Below are 20,463 nucleotides of genomic sequence, written 5' to 3'. Positions count from 1 at the left end.
TCAGTTACTCAAGAGTGCTCTTATTTTCAGCTTAATGCCTACAAATAAACTCACCCTCTCTCTCCCACCTACCCTATCACTCCATGCTTTAAAAAAATCATCTGGCCCAAATCACATTAAGAAGCAGGAGATTCTATCCTAATACAACAACACTTGGGCTGGCCCTGTGGGTCTAGAAGGATCCAGTTTAACTATTTGAGGTCCTGATGACAGCCATGCTCCATGCAGGCTGACCAATCTCTCAGGCACATCCTGGACGATATTGGAGATCCATCCTCATAACTCAAGACCCACCACACCCCCTCCCCACCCAGACAGAAAATCACAGCTCAACACTTTTTCCATCTTTAAAAGGACTGAATTGCCCTAGCCCTTTTAACAGACTGCATTCATCAGTAGTAACCTTGGCAACAGATCAGAGAGGCTTCAAAAAGCCTGTCTGTATGTAATTAAGAAAAACGAGGAAGAGCAGGGAGCTCAGACAGGAGACCATGGTGCTGAGCCCTGCCACTGCTTTCACTGTGGGATTTTGCTGATGGAGATGGCAGATATCTTCCTTCTGCTTCCCTCTCTGCTCCCCATTGTAGTGTTTTTGTTTGGTTGTCTCAGTTGGCCTCCTTCCCAGGGGGCCCAGATCCTGGATGAATATTTCCTGCAATTATAGGGCCCCAAGCCCAGGAGACAATGCCTGGATGGGTAGAGAACTGGCCTAGCACCTTCCCCTAGGGAGACTTACGCAGAAGCCAAAGCTTCTCTGGTCACACTCTTCATTTAGGCATGAAGGAGACCGAGCAGTCTACCTGCAGGAACATGCCTACCTCATCAGGATGTCAGAGCTCAGATACCTGGGGCATCATCATTTTAACCACCCAGCACGGGGACCTGGCTGTCCAGGCCTAGAGCAGGCCTTGTGGGAATAAGGGACAGAGCTCAGCATTGCTGGGCTGCCCATCTGAGCCCCAGAGCTGATTTATTCCATAGCACTCATTCTTATCTGAAATAATTTCATTTATTTCTGTGTTTTCTTCTACCCTGTCAGTATTCTCTCACCGGAATATAAGCTTCATAAAAGCAGAGGCTTACCCATCTTGGTTTCTCTGCTTCCCAAGTGCCTAAAAGAATGTGGAGAGTATCTGTTGAAGGAGTAAATGAGTGAATGCATGAACAGTGAATGGGGTCCCAATCATTGGTTGGGGCCCAGACTCGATCACCTCCTCAAGTGTGTACTGGTGCTCACTCTTTGAGAAACAGGACACACCCCATGCCTGTGCGTGCCTGGGAAGGAGGCACAGCAGGGCATGCTCGGGCTTTCCTAGCTCTTGGAGTCTGTGCTGCAGGGAAAGGCCCCCTCAATGTCTGTTCCTTCTCCTTGGAAGAAAAGAATTCAGATTCATTGTTCCTGGAACCCACAACCATGACCCCCCAAGTCCCTGTTTGTGCCTCACAGGTGCATCTGCTCTAAGAAGCACAAGAGGCTGAGAAGGGGGCAATGGTTGCTTTACATAAAAGCTGTTTCTAAATAGACATGAACAAAAGCCTTCCCTGAAAGCCACTGCTTTTCTTCCTGAGCAGCTGGGAGCAAATGGCCAGGCACGGAGCAGGGTGGGCCTGCCCAGCTGCCGCGGATGCCTCAAGATCATGAGGGGGCAGGACTCTCCATCTGGCTCTTCACTTTCCACCTTTATCTCACCAAAGCCTCTTCCCTCAGAGTCACAGGTGGGTCCTCACTGCTCCTGCTGCTGCTTCCAGGCTTCTCTGAGGCCCCCTCTATCCACCTACAGCCAACCATCCTGCCTCTCACTGGAGGAGGGTGTATATGTGGGGACACTGGCCATGCACACTGAGCAGAGGTGGGAAACCAGGTGGGAAGGGCCTGCAAATCAAAGACAAACCAGACACCTGTCCCTGCCTACCAGGAAGCCACAGCATGGCCACAGTGACACAGAGAAAGGGACCGTCACAGTGTAATGATGGAATCTGGCTTAGGTGTGTAGTCATGGGCTTCACGAGCCCAGAGGGGCAGTCCAGGACTGCTAGATGTCAGCGAAGCTCCTTAGTGGAATGAATGCTGGATCTTCAAGGGTGAGCAGGAGATTATAAAATAGATACAGAGGGAAAGCAATTCCAGACAGAGGGATGAACACTGTGTAGAGGCTCCGAGGCATGAGACTTTAGTGTGTACAGGAAGCTGTAGGAATGCTCCTACCAGCCATGGTATGAGGGGCGAGGGCCAAGGGTGGGAGAGAAGCTCAAGAGCAGTGGTCCCCTACCTTGTGGGATTTGAGTGCCTTGGAAAGGAGGGCAAACATGCCGGGTAGCCAGAGAGCAGAAGGGGTTCTGCAGAGGGATACTATGATTCAATGTGCATTTTAGGACTCACACTCTGGCAGAAGAGAATGGATCAGAGACAGGCAGAAATGATGTTGGAGAATTAACTGGGAGGCTTTTGCAATAGGGTGGAAAAATTGATGAAACCCAGAGTTTTGAGGCCATGGAGATATAGAGGAAGGGAAAGATCTGAGGGAAAGGAGATAGAGCTGACAGATTGTGGTGACGGTATCTGTGTTGGGGGATATGGGAAAGTGACTCCCAGGACAAGGCTGGTGACTGTACCGGGTGTCAAGGGAGATAAGGACTTAATTGTGTTCCCTGGATTTGTCAAGTAGGAGGGCAGAGGAAAAGCAATCATGGCATCATGGCAGAGGGGTAGGGAAGTAACGAGGCTGCAGTTGGCTGAGTAGGGAGAGGGCCAAGATAGCTAAGTGTGATTCTTCTTTGGAAAACCTTGGCTGGAGAGTGCAGAAGGACGAGTGCAGTGAGGTGTCAGGTGATTGTGTTTGGGTTTGAAAATGAGCTTAAATTGAGAAGCTGGTGTCAGGGGAGAAGGTGAAGTTAAAGCTCAAGGGAGGGAGGAGATAATTGAAGGGGGGAGGTCCCCAATGGTGGGAGGGATGGATGGTCCCTCTCTTGGTCAGTCCCTGCCTCTGCCCCTCCACTTGAGGCTGCTTTCTTAGTAATAGCCTCAGGATGCCCAAAGGATGGATACAAGGCAATGTTTTAGAAAGATTGACCCTATGCCCGGCATAAAGCAAGCACTCAGTGAATGTATTTATGTTGAGATGAGAAACAATGTCCTGTGGGTGAGGCTAGGCTGTCTGCGGTGAAGATGAGACAAACAGACATGGCCTTGGCCACTGGGAGATTGTGGTCTGAGTCTCATCTGTTGGAAGACAGGCACTGACCAGTATTGATGTTAATGAATTGTGCAGTGTGGGCAAGGTTGGCCTGGGCCAGGAAGAGCCCACTTGGGACAGTATGGACTGCCCTTCTGGTACTAGCTGTGTGTAGATTCTAAGAGAGATGGATATTTATCCCTGGGCAGATGGGTGGGGAACTCTTACATGCTGTTTGCAAGACTTCAGTAAAAATGCTTCATGAATTCTGCACTGTCACAAGCATACATGAACACTGTGCTTTAGCTCAGGGCTAACAGGCTTTCTATAGGACAGTACTGATTTTCTTTCATGTTTTCATAGAGCCCGATTTAATATTTTCTTTCTGCTCTAGCTGCTTGCCTCTGACTGATTCAACACAGACTCCTTCCCTTGTGCCCCCCGACCTTGTTGTTATTCCCTCATTTTGTGTGTTGGCATTTGATTCCTGTCTCCAGCATGAACCACTTTACACATGTCTTCGTTCAGCTGGCTATGGTCACGTGTGTGAATTCTGAATTTATTACTGTCCGGAGTGGCTGCTCTCACAGATCTGTCGTTCAGAAGGGGGGCTTCCAAGCAGGATTCATTTCTGTCAGTTAGACATTGAGGAGAGGCAAGGCTCAGGGTTGGGAACCTGAGGCTATGATCTGTTCTGTTCTTGGGCAGCAGATTCTCCAACTTAAAATGCTCAGCCCTGCAGCCATTAATTCAGCAACATTTTGCTCTCCTACAAAGAACCAGTCTTCTCAGAGTTTTGCAACAAAGCATTTCAAATTTTGCCAAATTGTCAGTAGCAGCCATAAACAGAGCTGTGCAGAGGGAAGAGGTTGCCCTCTGTGAGTCCCCGTGAGTCTGGCTGGTTTGTAGGAAAGAGAATCTGTTCAGAGAAGGGCTGTAGTTAAGAATATGAGCTTTGGAATCAGGCAGGCAAGGGGTTCTTTACTGGCTTCAGTTCTTACAGACCTGTGTGACCTACAGCCAGCCTCTTTTCTTCTCTAAGCTTTAGTTTCTCTTCTATAAAAATCAGATAATTATTATATCTTCTCAGTAGGGTTCTTAAAGGGGGATTAAATGAAGTAATGCATGCAAAGCAGTTAGCAGAAAGTCTGGAACACACTCCTATGTTTTTCTTATATCATGGAGTAAAAAGTGGTGGCTGCATGAATCTCTCCCACCCAACTCCACTTCTGGTCTTTGTGCACCAAAGCTGGTGCACTGTAATAAACATTTATCTCTTCAGGTGCTCTGGCAGCCTGTCCTACAGAGAGACATGCCTGTTACCAGGCACAAACCACACAGATCCCACATCATGTGAGACCTTGTGCAGGATTCCAGCATTTGTTGGGGCTGTTGGAGGGGCCCCCATAGCCCTTTGCCCTTGAGCTCTATACCAATTAAGAAAAGACAAGGAATCCCATAAGTGTCCAATACACACATAGCTTATTCATGCTAAACCTGGCTAGAGAGAGGGTGGCTTGGTCCTGAGAACAAAAAGACTTGAACTCAGGTCCACAAACCCTTTCTCTTGGCACATGTGACTGAAAGAAGGAAATCCCCAGTGCAATTCAATCACACGTGATTGAAAGGGAAGTTTGGGAGAATTTGCCATCTTTGTCCACAAGTTTTTTTGTTGTTTTTTTCCCTGCCAAAATGGATTGGAGCATGGAGATTTGAGGTTGAGGAAGGGGAGAGGGCAAGTGCATGTGATGAGGAGGGGCACACACCAGAGACGGGCCAGAGAGGTACTGGACAAGGAAGCTTCTGCCTAGCCTCACCGGGCCCTTCCTTGTCTCCCCACAGGTGTCCCATCCGGTCCCCGAAATGTCATCTCCATCGTCAATGAGACGTCCATCATTCTGGAGTGGCATCCTCCAAGGGAGACAGGTGGGCGGGATGATGTGACCTACAACATCATCTGCAAAAAGTGCCGTTCAGACCGCCGGAGCTGCTCCCGCTGTGACGACAATGTGGAGTTTGTGCCCAGGCAGCTGGGCCTGACCGAGTGCCGTGTCTCCATCAGCAGCCTGTGGGCCCACACGCCCTACACCTTTGACATCCAGGCCATCAATGGCGTCTCCAGCAAGAGTCCCTTCCCCCCGCAGCACGTCTCTGTCAACATCACCACAAACCAAGCTGGTAAGTCTAGAGGCTTCCGTGCTCCTTCTGTCATTCTGTGTGGCTGGCTCTCTTTCTCTGTGCGGGGATACAGCTGTGGCCACACCCACCTGCCATTCTGCCCTCGGGCCTCCCCCTAGGAGTGTAGCCTGCAGGTGGTGGACATCTGTGGTCAGGGAGAAGGCAGGTGGAGTGTTTCTCCTCTGAGAATGAGCTTCAGGCCGGGGTATTTTCTTGTGCCCAGTACAAAAGCAAAGACATCCACCAAAGCCAGAGTAGGACCCAGTGCTCTCCATCCAGCTCAACGAATACTATTAGGAAGATGAATGGAGAGATGGACAGACAGACAGCTGTGTGGGTGGACAAATGGATGGGTGGGTAGATGGATGGCAGATGGATGGGTAGGTGAGTGGAGGCACTGATAGATCTTGAGAACAGGAACACCAATGATGCTTTAATGGAAACCCAATGAAAGAAACTTTCCAGAAATCATATGATCAAGTCAATATCACCTTCATAGATTATTTTTCAATAAACCCATGTAATTCAAGAGTGCATTCTCCTTTCCAGCTTACTCAGATGAATGGTACCTGTTACAGAGACCTCAGATATGTGGCAATAGATCACTCCTGATAGCCAGTGCACCCCTGTGGCATGCACAGCTCAGAGCACATTTCCTTCTCTTCTCTTTATTTCTGTTTATCTTACTCCTCTGATCTTTTCTGTTTATGCCTTTTCACACCTCTTGTAACAATCATTCCTTTTTATAACCATTTAACCAGTCCATTCATGTACTCATTCACTCATTTATTTACTCATTCATTATTAGGAGACAGTTATTTAGCATCTATGGTGTGTCACGCTGCGGATTAGACGCTGTGAGGGATGCAGTGATACTTGGCCACTGTTGTCCCTCCCATGAAATTCATTAACTAAAGACTTTTCAGGACACAGATACAGGGTACAAAGCTGCACGGTACAATGCTGCACACACGCAGTAAATACCAGGGGAGTTAGAGAGAAACGGGCAATCTCTCCCCTGGGGTGATAGCACAAGGCTGCAGAGAGGAAGTGAGCATCACATCGACAGACAATGGCGGCTGTGGGCAGTGGGCCATGACCTTAATTGGAATTATAGATTTTTCTCAATGAGCAAATTCAAAAAGGACAGCTTTCGAGCAGAATAGCAGGAAACAAAAATCTCTCTGTGCGCTCTCTTCCTCTGTGTGTCACCCCTTCTTGCCCTCCTCTCTCCTACTCCAGCCTTTGCTACTCATCATTTCCCCATCCTCAGAGACTCATCCTGCCTCTTTTAATACCAGGCATCTTTGATGGCAGATGATTCTTGGGTTTAAGCTGTCAGAACAGAGAAGGAAAAAAAGGTGTTGTAGGAGAGCATGCCTGTCCAGATGGCTGCCTTGTTGCTGTGTGTGTGTGTGTGTGTTCATGGACTGTGTTTGTGTGTATGTGCATGGTCACGTGTTTACATGCATACGTGTGTAGTGAGAAAATAGGAGTGGAAGTGTAGACGCCTCCAGCTGGTGGCCACAGTTCTGGTGGCATGGAGACAAAGGTTGTGACATTCTGTCTTACCCGAAGAAAAGGGAATGGTGATTTCTGCATTATGTTAAGCATGTAATACAGGCAGCCTTTGTTAGCAGTATTTCCCTCAGAGAGTTTAAGGCAGAAAACTGGCGGAAATATTTTAGTGTCCCAGCTTCTGAGAATAACAATCCTGCCAGGCTGTCATGTTACACTGGGCTTGGCTGTCTTTTCCCTCTCTCTAAGTATGTGAGAACAAACCTGCCACTTATATCGGTTTGCTTTTATTTCTGCCCCTCCCTTCCCTTACCCTGCTATTCCCGAACCTGCCCATCTGCTTGTCTCACTCTCTGCATAATCCCAGGTTGCAGTGGAGCTAAGGGACCAGGGTTTCTGCAGGCATTGCATTACCAGTATTCAAACTATTTATTTTTGTCCTCACCCATTTGCTCCTCCACCAACACATTTCTCATGCCTTTTGTCCCCCTCTGAGGGGCTCTTTAATCTTAATCTTCCATGATTTTGGAGACCAAGCCTCCATTATCACCTTCCAATCTATAATTCTTCTCTGGTACTCCAGGAATTTTGGTGTCAGAAAGTTTATAATCACTAAGAGAAAGATCCAACCACTTCTTGGTAGCGCATGGTTATTATAAAACAAGTATCAAGTTGACCAGTAGCTCCTAATCTGGGGGCTGTGTGGCTCTGAGGAGTGTGATGCTATCACACTGGTTTGGTGAATCCATATGTGAATGCAAATTATTTTCAACCAACAGATAGTATGTTTTAAAAGATGAGAGCCATCACAATAGACATTTAAATCTGAACCTGTGCAAGAATGGTTTAGAAACATGAATAGAAACCATGCATTTTACCAGATATGGAAGGGAGACTAAATAGCAGGCATCATAAAAACTCTGATGACTCAGATCCATTAAGCGATGAGGTGGGTGGCCCCATGTGTCACCAATAGGTCATGACATGTCTAACTCCTTCCCAGCACACCCCTGAGCTGGTCCACTCTGGGTAAGATCCAAGTCAGCCTGCCTCCCCTGACCTCATGGCATGGTGTGACCCTTGTCAGTGCCTGTGGTCGCCACTGTCCTACTGTTGGGGTCAGGTAGATGGTAGGTAATGACTTTGACCAAGACAGTCCGAGAATCAATCATCAAGTTAACTGATAAATGTTTATCAAGTGCCTCCTCTGTACCTGAAACTGCCCAAACTGTAAAATGGTTGAGGACCAGTTTTGAATCAGGGGAGTCCTGATTGGAAAATAAGTGAGTAGTAATTTAGGTAATATTTCATGTGTATGATTCTTTTGAGTTCATAGAGAATTCTGTAATATGTGGACTTATGTAATCCTCATAATTACACAATGACTTGGGCATCAGTGTTCCCATTTTTCAGATGAGGAATCAGGCTTAAAGGGGTTTAGAGATTCCAGGATTAGAAGAAAGTCAGCAGGATGGCACCTGTCTGCTTCTGCATAATGGCATTCTGTCCTAAAAGGGGACATTTCTTCTAGGCTCCCCGTTTCATAGTCTCCAACATTAGGCTTTTCTGGGCTCCAGGAGTTGTAATCTTAAGAAGAGACCTTGGAGATTTTATAATCACCTTTTAGGTTATTGAGCACAGTAGACATAGTTCCTCACTCAGAGGAGAGCTGTCTGGAAGAACACCAAGGGTCTGCTACGTCCTGATATTCCAAGAGCCCTTATCTTCTGTCACACCCCCAAGTCATGTATGCAGTCATGACTATTAAAGGACCTTGTATCACTTGGTCCTCACAGTCTCAGGATTGGATTTGCATCCAGTCCAGAGTCAGTAGCAGAGAACTGCCATTTTTGAGCACCTCCAATAAGCCAACCTCTACCAAGTTCTTTACAGAGATGAAGGGGGCCAGGAGAAGAAACTGGGGTCAGAGTACTTTTGGAATTTTCTCAGCATCTCACAGCCAGCACATGATATTTCTTAGTTTCAAACTCAGGTTCATGGTCATTTGATCCTCACACTGATCAAAAATTGCATTATGGTGGGCTGTGTGAGTTGTAAGCTCTTCTAAGATGCTGCTACATAGCTGGGCCACTTTAGCTGTCAAAAAAATGTCCATCATCTTTGGTCAGGTTTGGTCATGAATTATGCAAGCTCAAGTTTACATGAGGTCTTCAGGGATGCATCCTTGCACTGAATACAGCTGCCATGAGTTTAAAATAGACCTGATCAGGTGGAACTCTCTCTGTTTCAGTGGCCAAGTGATCTGCAGAGAGGTTGTTATCACCACTAACTCCTGCAGTCACTCTCTGGCATCTGGCCCCAGATTCAGGGCTGATGGCTGGATCATCTGGCTGTCAGAGAGAATTAAGTAAATGACAAACTTTACTTCTCTCTCCTGCCAACTAGACTCAGAGTGTCAGAATTGGGGAAGAAGACCTCAGAGGAAATTTGGGGGGAGAAAAAAGATGAATCAGACTAGCACATGACTTTGGGACCATCTAAGCCAAAGAGAATGAACTCAAAGGCCCCTGAGGTCAGGCAGGTAATGGAAAGGAGAAAAGCAGGGGAGGTATACAGCAATAGAGAATGGTGAAGACTGCAGGAACCAAAGAGCACAGAGGCAGCCACTACTCAGCTCCAGCAAAGGTTGCCATGCCCAGCACTGCCTGATTTTATAAGCTGAAAAGCCAGATTTAAAATGTTGACAACTGATTAGAAAATTTTAAAGCACCCAAGAGCCAAACAAATCCAAATCCTATTTGGCCTGTTGGCTGTGGTTTGTAACCTCTAACTCAAAGGGTTAATCTGATTTGCCCAGGCTTTACTGGGGAGTGTGCTATTCCCCATCTCATTCCACAGTGGGCAGTCATCTCGGGCTGCAGTGCAGGGTTTCAGGGGTTGGCTCCCTCTCTGCTCCTCACATGACTCTCATGCAAGTTCATTTAACTGCCAAAACCCCTCATTTCTTGCCTACAAAATAGGATGTGCTTCCTTGTACTGCAGTGACAGGCAAATGAGACAGTGGATAGAAAATCACTCTGTAAACCATGCTATGGACTGGAAGATTAGCATCATTTCTGAGAATATGTCCTGAGCCAGAGAGCAATTTGCTGGGCTTTTTCTCCCTAGGCTGTTTCCTTCCAAGGTTTCTCAGTCTCTTTGTTTGGGACTGATGTTATCCATATCAGATATGTAACAGACATCTGTTTGTCCATTCTGCGCTGGGAGGAGTAGGCACCAGAAAAGAAGCTGGCAAAGTCTGCATCCCAATGAGCTCACGATGAGGGCGGGAGTACCTGGCACTGGATTACCCTGCTGCTCAGAGGAGCCTGTCTGTCTTTCCTCCTCATATGTTTGGAGAAGCAACACTCCCCCCCCCACTTGCATGATCCCCTCAGCACAATTTATATCTCACATTTATATTGCACACAGTTCATGTATACCCTGCTATGCCTGCTGCTTATGGAATACTATTCCATCATGCCCACAACATGCACAACACATTATTTAATTTTATTTTTTAAAAATACTGCACTACTTCTGTTAATAGTCTCAAGCCCCTATAGTTTGTCCATTTCTAAGGCATTTTCGAAGTTCGTAGACAATTAAAGTCACTCAGATACACTACTTTTCCTACAAAAGAATTACCTAGCCCATCAATTCCAATGAATACATCATCTAATTTGCATTATTCCTTGGTTAAATATAGTATTTGCATGCATAAAGAATAATCTTTGAATATGAAAAGGAATTTTATGATATTGCAATATATTGAGCTCTTTGGAGGAAAGATATTATGTAAATCTCAAAATTAAATATTAAAACAATATTACACTGCTGACAGTAAAAATGTAGAGTGCTAAGATCCATATGCCGAAACCAGTTCATTTTTAAGGGATGTTCTCATTGGAAATTAGCAGGCAAAATTTGCTCCAGAGCAGAGAAAAGATTGAATGAAAACTTTAAAAAGACTGGAATGGCTTTAAAGAAAACTTTCATTGAAGTTAATAAAGAAAAGTTAAAAAAAACTTAGGTAAATAAAATTTTCACTGTTCTTAATTCAATTTCATAGTTCATTTCACTGCTTTCTTCTCATTGTTAATTCTGGAAAGGTTGTTTTTTATTGTTTCTTAAGCTGTGGCATTGAGGAGGAACTTCCACGTTGCCTCAGAAAGACATTGGCCATTTGCAAAAGGTGATGTGTTAGCTGCTGGGCTAACAAGGTCAGTAGGTGGCACTGCCTGTGACCAATATCACGACTCCCACCCTCCCAGCCTTGGGGTTCTCCACTAGATGTGGAGCTATGTGAAGAATCAGACTTTCTCACCTACCACCAGCTTCATGGGGAAGGGACCACACATGGCCAGGCACTGAGAGCTTTCATAAATATTTGCCAGATGCCTTTAGTACTCACAGGTGAGCATTAGCATGTGAGTGTTTAGCTGTGGTGTGGTGATCAGAATGGGTCCTGGTGGTCCACAAGTGACATCTGAAGATCCCTCCCAGATCAACCAGGTAACCAGGCATCTTCTTGCTCTGTGACTCCAGGAAGGAAAACTTCGGGAATGATTCTTAGGATGATGCTAGGAGCCCTTATCTGTTTAGAGAAGCACAGGCAGACTCGCCACACTCAAAGGGATTGCTTCATTTGTTTGAGCACTTTAACTTCAGCAACATCTTCATTCATTCAACACATTCTTTGTGCCTGTTTACCAACTACTGACTCGAGGGTACTTGCTTGTTAGGGGCTCCTTTCCATTCACTTATTCCAGAAACATTTATTGAGACCTTCTGTGTGCCATGCAGTGCTCCAGACACCAGGACCAAAGCTACAAACAAAACAAACAAAAATCCGTGCTCTTGTGGGGCTCACATTCTAGTCCACAGTACTCATTGAGACTGAAATCAGAGGCTCAGAATAGTGACAAGGTGAGCAAGTGACTGTGCTGGGAAGTGACTTAAGGGAGGGGGTGTGGGCCCCCCTGCTGGGCTCTTGGTAGCACCCCCTGCTATGGTGCCAAGTCTCTCATTCTAAAAGTTAGGGTGTAGCTATGTGCTGTTGCTAGAGAGCATTCCAGTTAGTGGTAGTTTTTGTATGCAGTGACAGTGTGTTCAGTAACTGGCCAATGTGAACTTCTCATGGGTGGATGTCACTTGCTGGGCCATACAGTGGTTGGGCATGGGAATTTTCCGTGCCAGGTTCTGAGCAGTGGTTAGTGATGCTGCTAACAGCTGGAGTACAGCTGAGGATGCCCTGGCCATGCTAAGATGACTAAAGGGCCAGAGGATCCAGAGACTTTATTTGCTCAGTTAATCCATCTTGGGCCAGGCACTCTATGTATGCAACTTGGGCAGTAACAGTGGGATGCTGGCAATGAGACTGTAGGAAGTTCCTTACCCTGCTCAAAGTTTACGTGAGAGTATGAATATCCCTGTTACAGAAGGAAGACTAGTTGCTGTTCACCCTGTGTCCTTAACAAAGAAGGTAGGCAGGAGGAGGGGTCCTGGTGATCTGTCCACTCCACACTCCTGTGGCAAGTTAGCTTCATGAGCCGACTATAATTTCCAGGAGAGCGTGCCCTGTATCTGTCTTATTGGCTATTGCATCCAGCTAGGTGTCTAGCTAGGTGTCTAAAACACAGAAAGCATTCAATAAATGCTCATTGATTGAGCGAATAAATTACTAAATAAATGTATGAATGAATGTCTCCATCTTTCTTAAACTAAGCTCAGGCATCAGCAAATAGTGCAGCTCAACCTGTCTCTGTGGTCTGTCCTTGATCAGGCTGGGTGGAGGGCTGTGACTAGAGTTAAGCCCCTCCATTCTCCCATTCTCCCAGATGTTGGTGAGACCTGGGGCTTCCTGTGTGCACTGTTCCCCCAAACCATGGCCCCATGGGAGCCACTCTGCTATGACCTGGCCTGTCCTACCCACTCCCCACTGGCAGAGCCCCGGCTGCTGGAACAGCACAGTGGGGGGGTTGGGATGGCATCCCAGTGCTGCTGTCTGTCCACCTGCATGCCAGCTCCATGCCTATCATTTTCACAGCACCATCCGTGTTAAACAGGCTGGAGCACCAGGGGTTTCTGAATGCAGCAATTAACAAAACAGTAATCAAGCTAAGTGTTTAATTTCAGAAAATTAACATCTTCTCTGAGCGGATGTGAAAGATGGGGGGGAAAGGCACATTGAATGTTCTGGGTAAATAAAGGCAACATTGGACCATAAATATTTTCCAGTGCAAGGAAGACTCTTTGACAGTCCTGCAGGCCTTGGGATCAGTTTCCTTCTGAGAGCCAAACTGCAGGAAAACGTTTAGCCATAGAATTGAGCCCTAGGATTTCAAAATATGTGTGTGTTTCTTTTCTTTTCTTTTTGCCACTTTTGAGGGCAGAGCAAATGCTTCTCAATCCAGATGAGCTCAGGGGAGCAAGGGCCCAGTCATGCCCCCTGTGAGTGTGTCTGCCCTGCAGAAACTCCCAAGGTGATGCAGGCTTTCCTTCTCCGAGTTATACTAGTTAAAAGGATGACACGATGAGTTCTTGGATGTGCATGAGTTTTTCATGTGTGTAGGCTGTATTTCTCCAGAAAGACTAAGGGCAGGAGCTGGGTGGAGACAGGATGGAGAAGTCCTCCTAGTGGGAGTGAGTGCCCGGGACAGAGGACTGGGAGGGCAAGGAAGGAATGCTGTGGGGTCAAGGCACAGACAGGGAGCCTGAGGCTGGTGCACAGGTGCCACAGCTGACCAGGGCTCTCGGGTGGCGTGGAGCCTGGCGCTGCCCAAAGAAGCACCGGAAACCTTATCTCACAGGGCTGTGGGTCCTCAGGGAGGACCCAGCTTAATGAGCAGCTTTCCTTGAGGGGTCTCCCAGGCAGATGACATGGAGTACAAAGAAACCAAAGCAGGAGAATGAGAGAAGGGGTTTTGAGTACGTAGGGGACATCCCAGGGGCACCCAGAAGTGCTCAGGGACAGCATCAGGGAAGGCAGGTTTGATGCCATGCATGCATAATTTGTGGAGATTCTGAGTACCCAAGTTGAGTTGTTATTTATGCAGCTGGATACCCAGGCTTCTATTTTCTCTGTGAGCTGGGAAATAAGGTTTGTTGCAGAGTAAAGGAGGAAGGAGTTTTAGAGGTGAAGGTTTGAAGAGGATGGAAAAGGTTTGGCAGTGCTATTGCAGAGAGTAGGAGATGCAATTAACCAGAGAAATTCAGGCTTTCTGGAAAGTATCGAGAGTTCATTTGAGTTTGTGATCTCATGTTTAAAAAACCACCCCTCTGTCTTCTTATGTGGCTTTCTCAGGAGTGTGTGGTTGCTGGACGGCCAATCCCGCAAGAAGTGGATCATGGATCTATCTCTGGTTGAGTTTTGACAGCTGTATGCTATGAAAAGATAAAGGCAGCCCAAGCCCGAGGGCATGAGGAGTATTGTGAGTTATGTTATTGCAAAGATGGAACCGAAGCTGGATAATGAGGGGTAGAATCAAGGAGAGGGCTGATGCATTAGGTAGAGGTGAAGGCTGAGAAGTCCAGATGAGGCCAACAAGAGCTGCAGTGGGTTCATCTGAGGTTGTGAGAAGGAAGCAGATTTTGCAAATGCAGCAATTTCAGGTGAGGCAGAATCCAAGGGAGCCATGGAATGGGCAGACATAGCCGAGTGTGGAGGTTGAGGGACTGAGAGTTGGTTATTTATGAGGACGTTGTAGTCATCCACAGGTGGGCAAGGCTCAGGTAGACAGGAACACAGAGACAGAAGGCAAGTCTCCACTGAAGGTGGGGAGTGAAGGTGGCAGGGGCATGTGGTGGTCCCAAGACTTCTTGAAGAGCAGTAGTCAAGCCAAATAGCATTTTTGCAGAGGATGCAGGAGAGATGGTGAGTAATGGGGTGGAAGAGGAGATGGGGAGCAAGAAGGACACACCCTGATGCCTGACCTGAGGTGTGCTGGGTGCAAAATCATAAACTGCCACCAACTGAGAGAGCTGCAGGACAGAAGTCTCCCCAGGGGTGAGCTGCTTTTCCTTGATGCAGGCATGGAGGGAGTGCTCCGAGGGGAGGTGGTGGTCACTTGGGAGTTTCCTGACTAGTGAGCAGCTATTTTGGAAGGCCCAGGGCAGGTGTTCTCAGTGGTCACAGTGAAGGGAACAAAGGCCCAGAACATTGTGGGGTTGGCAGTGTGCTATGCAGAAAGGGGTTTACGGCTGGGCATTGCAGGATGGGAGCCTGTCTGTGCAGTCAGGTGGGCTGCTCTCAGGAGGACGGGCTCTCGGTCTTTAGGCCAGAAAACTTAGACCCCCATGCCTAGGGCAGAATGGTCCCAGTGACTGCAGGTGCAGCTCCCCTGCCCAGCATTGGTGGCTTAGAGTGCTGGTAGGGGGTGGATGAGAGCTGGGGCTATGCAGGGCACAGAGCCTGCTGTGTGGTGTCTCCTGTGGCCTGTCCACTGCTAGTGCTTGGAGTGAACTGCCTTCCACAATAGGCATTACACAGACCAAAGCTGCCAACACTCTGCTCTTGTCCCACATCGGGAATGGGTGATAGGCCTGCGGGAGGCAGAGCCGAGCAGTATGTCCCAGCTGACGTGAGTCCTGATGGCTCTGTCCTCAGCAGCAGTGATAGAGCCCAGGACACGTACCCAGGACAGCCACCTGCTGACAAGCACTAACCGCCACTCCCCACCCCACCCTCAACACACCTTTATAGCCTCCTATGACCACAGGGTCACAGAGCTCAGTTTTGCTGCTATTTCAGCAGGGAGAGGAGCTGTGGGAAAACGGCAGGCTGGGGTGACCCAGGAGGCAGAGGTGCCCTCCAGGACCGCACTGCAGGCCTATGTCCTCTTCCAGGCACAGGGCTCTGCACACTTCCACTTTGGGTGGGGGCACCTGACCTCCCGAGGGCATAGGGGGTCCCGCAAGGCAGCGCCTATGGGTGAGCGATGCTACCCTGACCATCCCCCCAGCTGAGTGCATGAGTGGAAGGGAGGGGAGGGCAGAGGCCCACACCGTTCTCAGGGAAAGGAGGCCCAGCTATTTCCGGGTCTGCACTAACCTGCCAGGGCCTCAGGGAAGTCAGTTTCTCTCTCTCGCCCTCAGTGCTCTCATTTATAAATTGTTCAGACTTGACAGAAAACAGAATGGCCTCGGATAACCTCTCAAAGTTCAACATTATGGCTTCCAGATTTCTAGATAAGCAGTTCTCAGACTTAAGCATGCATCCAACTCATGTGAAGGGTGTGTTAAAACAGATTATTGCCTCCGCCCCCCCCAGAGCTTCTGATTCAAGGAGTCTAGGGTAGGGGGCTCAAGATCTGCATTCCTTACCAGTTCCCAGTTGAAGCTGATCTGAGAGCACATTTTGAGAACTAGCAGGGTCCGGTGGATGATCCCAATAAAGAACCCCCTCATATACACACCAAAGGGAATATCAGAAATGAGGATCTGTGCTCTTCTAAACCCACATCCCCAGAGCATCCCCAGCCCCTAAGCCCCACCTGTCACCACCCCTTTGGCTTGGAACCAAACCCTTAGTGGGTAGACCAGAGGAGGAGGAGCCAGTGGTTCCCAGCCTGGGGCTGTGAGGCTGAGAGCGGCCAGAAGCCCTCACTTTCTCACCCCCACATCCCCTTGAGCTCCCTGAGGAGACTCAGCCAATGTTCTGCAGCGTCATGGGACAGAGGCTGCACAGCACGGAAGTCCTCTGTCCCCAGGTGACTCCAGGGTAAGGAGGAAGACAGGAAGGAATGCCAGGGTCATCTCAAGGCAAAGCTCAGCACAAAAGAAAACAAGCAGCCAATGTCCACAGTGCGGAAAAACACGAGGAAAATAATTAATTCTGTTTTTGTATTTATATCCAGTTTCCAAACTAATTGCTTATTTGCTTAATCTATTTTGACCAGAAGTGTTACTGCACCAAAAATGCTTAATGAGTCATGCTTCCTAGTGTAAAATTCAAGCATATTTGTGCAATAAAATGAGTTTTCGCCAACAGAGGGAGAACCTATTATCTAAGCAGGACCTTCTCAGCAAAGTTACCTCCTAGAATAGACATGTCCGAGGAGACACAGTCCATCTGTGTGCAAATTGTTCTTCTTTGACATCAGTACTAGTGGGCCCAGAGTCTTTAGCTGGCATTTAAATACAAATTTTGAGTTTTTTCTGTGGATGTGTTTCATATGAGAAAAAAAAGATGGTCTCTGACTCTCCAGCCTCTTTCCTGACCCCACCACCCATACTCTAGGAACTCAGGTAGTTTGATCTGACACCTCAAAGGGACTTCTAGAGACTGCGCAGCAGTTTTTGGATCTCTCTATAGACCTTTTGGAGTCTGGGTTGGAGAGATAGGAAATAGACTAGCTCTGAGCTCTGAAGCTCCACTTCTGATTGGCCCAGAGCAGCTCTGAATAGTTCTGTTTCATACTCTATGCTTCAGGGAGCTTTTGTTTGGAGAAAAGATCCCACAGCCTAAGAAAAAAAGAAACATTAGAAAGCCACCAATGTTAGGGTAACATTGCAGCTGAAACACCCCAGCGAGGTGGGGATGGACCCAGCCTCCCTGGTTTCTTTGTCTACACCATCCAGAGGCACTCCCACCTCCATTCCCTCAGGACCACCGTGTTCAGGCCTACTCCATATCCTTCCTGAGGTGCCAGCTGCAGAATCACACCCTGCCACCCCCTCCCACCCCTTGCAACCTCAAAGGCCAATATCCATGTTGGGTAAAAGTAGGCAATTTTCTGACCCCTTTACCCCTTTACTGCTGATGTCTTTAGAGAAGAGCCCACAATCATTCCAATAAGAGCAAACTTTTGTTGAACATCTATTGCGTACCAAGGGAAGAGGCTAAAAGCAGGATTCCTGGTCTAGAGTGTTGATTCCAGTGATGGAGAGCAGAGGCAAACACCTGGAAAGTTAAATCACAGTGCACTGTGTCCCACGGTGCCAATTACACCCAAAGGGAGTTGAGGTGGGAGGCAGGAGGGGCCACCCTGGTGGGCACGGCCTGGCAAGGCTGGGCAGGGCAGTGTGTGGCTCCCACTGTCCCTTCCAAGGGCAGCAGAGTCATGAAGAGATATGGGCACAAGGAAATGCTGACTCTTCTTGGACATGGCAAGTAGAGCAGTTGGTGGGAATAGCAGGTTCCTGAGAGGGAGCAGCGGGAGGCAGCCTGGAGTGGTCAGTGGCTGCCACACTGCTAAGTGTTAAAGAGAGAGCTGGGACTTTTTCCAGTGGGGAGCTATTGAGGGTCTTTGAGCATCAGAGTAATGTGGGTAAAATTGAGCTTTTGCAAGATTGATCTGGCCACAGGGTAGTTTGAAGTGAAGAGAACAGAGGTAGACAGGAGAGTTGGGACAGTAAGAACTGAGTTGTAATGAGATACAGGTGACAAGACCTGTCAGAAGGCAGTGGCATGGGAGCATCGGTGACTCCTGGGCCTGTGCCACTCCATCAGATGGAAGGGCTGTGCCCGTCAGCTCCCCAGAGTCACCAGGTCTCCTTACCTTTAGGGAAAAGGCACTAAATCATTTACTTCCTAGATTACTTCAGGTCATCTCAAGATGCCACAGGGAACCAACCCTCTTCTGGAGCATTTATCACTCCCCCCATTAGGGAGCCCAGCTGCTGGCTAGCCTTCCCTTTCTCCAATCCTGTTCATATCTGTTGCCTCCACCCTGATTTCGTCGACATGTTTATTTATCCCCTCCAAGATATTTATCAAATAAATACCCAAAGCTGTCGCTAGATCTTGATTTTCACACTTACCTTGAGGAATGACGCCCAGTGACTGATTTGCATATGTGAACAGCAGTGGACCCAGAAGGAGAATTTGGGGTGCTTGCCAAGTCCCTGGCTTGCCAGGTGGGATATGGTTGGAAGGAGCAATAGACCACACAGAGCACATCTTCAAGACGTTTGGAAAATTCATACCATGAGGATTACTATTCCTGTTTTACAGTTGAGGAATTTGAGGTCCAAAGAAATTAAGGCCTTAGTTTAACCTTAACCCAAAGATCACAAGGTAAGCACATGTCAGAGCCAGGGTAGGAACCCACCTCTCTCTGAACCATCTGGAGGGCCCTGACCATAGCCCTTCTGTATTTCTGCTAACTCCTACTGCTCTGGGCTGGGGCTCTAGGCACCTTACTGTTCTGACTTCACCTGTTTTCCTCACAGCTATGATATATGGTATAGACTGCAGGTGGTTAGTCCAGGGATGATTTGTCTGGAAAATGCTATTCTAGAAAGAACAGAAGAGGTTAGCATTACAGCATATGATTCAGCAATTCCAATCCTAGGTATATCCCCAAGAGAAATGCAAACATATGTCCACACAGAAACTTGTGTATGAATGTTCATAGAAGCATTATTCTTAATAGCCAAAATATGGAAACAACCCACATGTCCCTCATCTAATGCACATTTGTCCTAGAAAAGTAATGCTCACGATGGTGAAAGTGGCTACTAAGCCTTGGATGCATGCTGCTCAGGTTGGGGCAGCAGCAGCACCCTGGGGGCCACTGTGAGGACCCCCTCCCCACCGTATGGAAGGACCAGGAAAAGCTATTCCACCCCGCCCTCTGTGAGTTATTGCAAAGGAGGCAGATGGACTCTCCTCTTTCTATGGGTCTCTTTGGGAATTTTAGACTTGAAAGTCTCTCTAACAGGAGAGACTGTTTATCTTCCAGGAGACTTGCCAGAGCTGTTGCTTGAGCTAAGGTAGAAGAAATTCAGCTGTGACCTGTACCTCCCTAGCCAGTGAGAGATAGCCTCCAACAAAGCTGTCCCTGGCATGATTTCCACCTGCAGATGCAGGACTGTTTTCCCTTTAAAATAAGATTTGCTAAACTCTAAAATCTGAGTTTCATGATTTTATAACCTCTTCAAACATTTTATTCCAGCAGGTCAACTTAATTTTGAATGTATGCACATTTTGCCGTTATTTTGCTTTAGAAGTATTTACAAATAGTTTTGATGTTTTAAATAAAATATTTTAACACAGTAAACTATTATTATCATCTATTAGATCCCAAAATGGATCGTGGTTAAAATTGTTGAGAGAATTATTTTAGAATCTCTCTCCATTAAGAGGTTATGAAGTAATTTTTAATAAGCAATGTAAGGCATTAGAACTTAGTAATTGTCCTAGAAAAAAGCATCAGCTTATTTTTGGAATCTGAGATAAAGGAAGATGACTATATCTATCCAATAAGAAAGATGAAATGAGTAAGAAGAAATCTTTGAACATAACTGAGTCAGTAATTCAAGGAAGGGGTCAAGGAGTATCATAAACATAAAATGTATGATCGAGGTAAACCTGTGATGACAGTGAGGCTTCTGTACATAAAACTCCAGGGTCCAGATTTTGAGTTATTAACTTTTGAGATAGATTCATGGCACCTTCTCAGACCCAGCCTAAGCCTCATGGGATTGTAGGCCCCATGGGTGCCATTGGAGCCCTTCTTACAAACAGAAGGCTGTCTGGTGTCTGCCAGTCCCAGTCTTCGATGCCTCTGGCAGTGACCAGTGTCCAGTGATCAGCTGGGGCCGACACTTGTCCCATGTCACCTGTGAGTTCTTTCACAACTTGCAGCTG

The 20,463-nt window shown here is 47.4% G+C and overlaps 1 protein-coding gene across 1 annotated transcript in view; it reads left to right on the top strand.

Annotated features, from left to right (window-relative positions):
* Window positions 1-20,463, top strand: part of EPHB1 (EPH receptor B1) — a 414,697-nt gene that overhangs the window by 298,121 nt on the left and 96,113 nt on the right. The window contains exon 5 of the mRNA XM_012787778.3: window positions 5,016-5,351. Within this exon, the coding sequence (XP_012643232.1) occupies window positions 5,016-5,351 (336 nt within the window). The remainder of the gene's footprint in view (window positions 1-5,015; window positions 5,352-20,463) is intronic.

The sequence above is a fragment of the Microcebus murinus genome, chromosome 1 (assembly GCF_040939455.1).
Source record: "Microcebus murinus isolate Inina chromosome 1, M.murinus_Inina_mat1.0, whole genome shotgun sequence".
Lineage (NCBI taxonomy): Eukaryota > Metazoa > Chordata > Mammalia > Primates > Cheirogaleidae > Microcebus > Microcebus murinus.
This window is presented reverse-complemented; position numbering and strand designations above follow the sequence as displayed.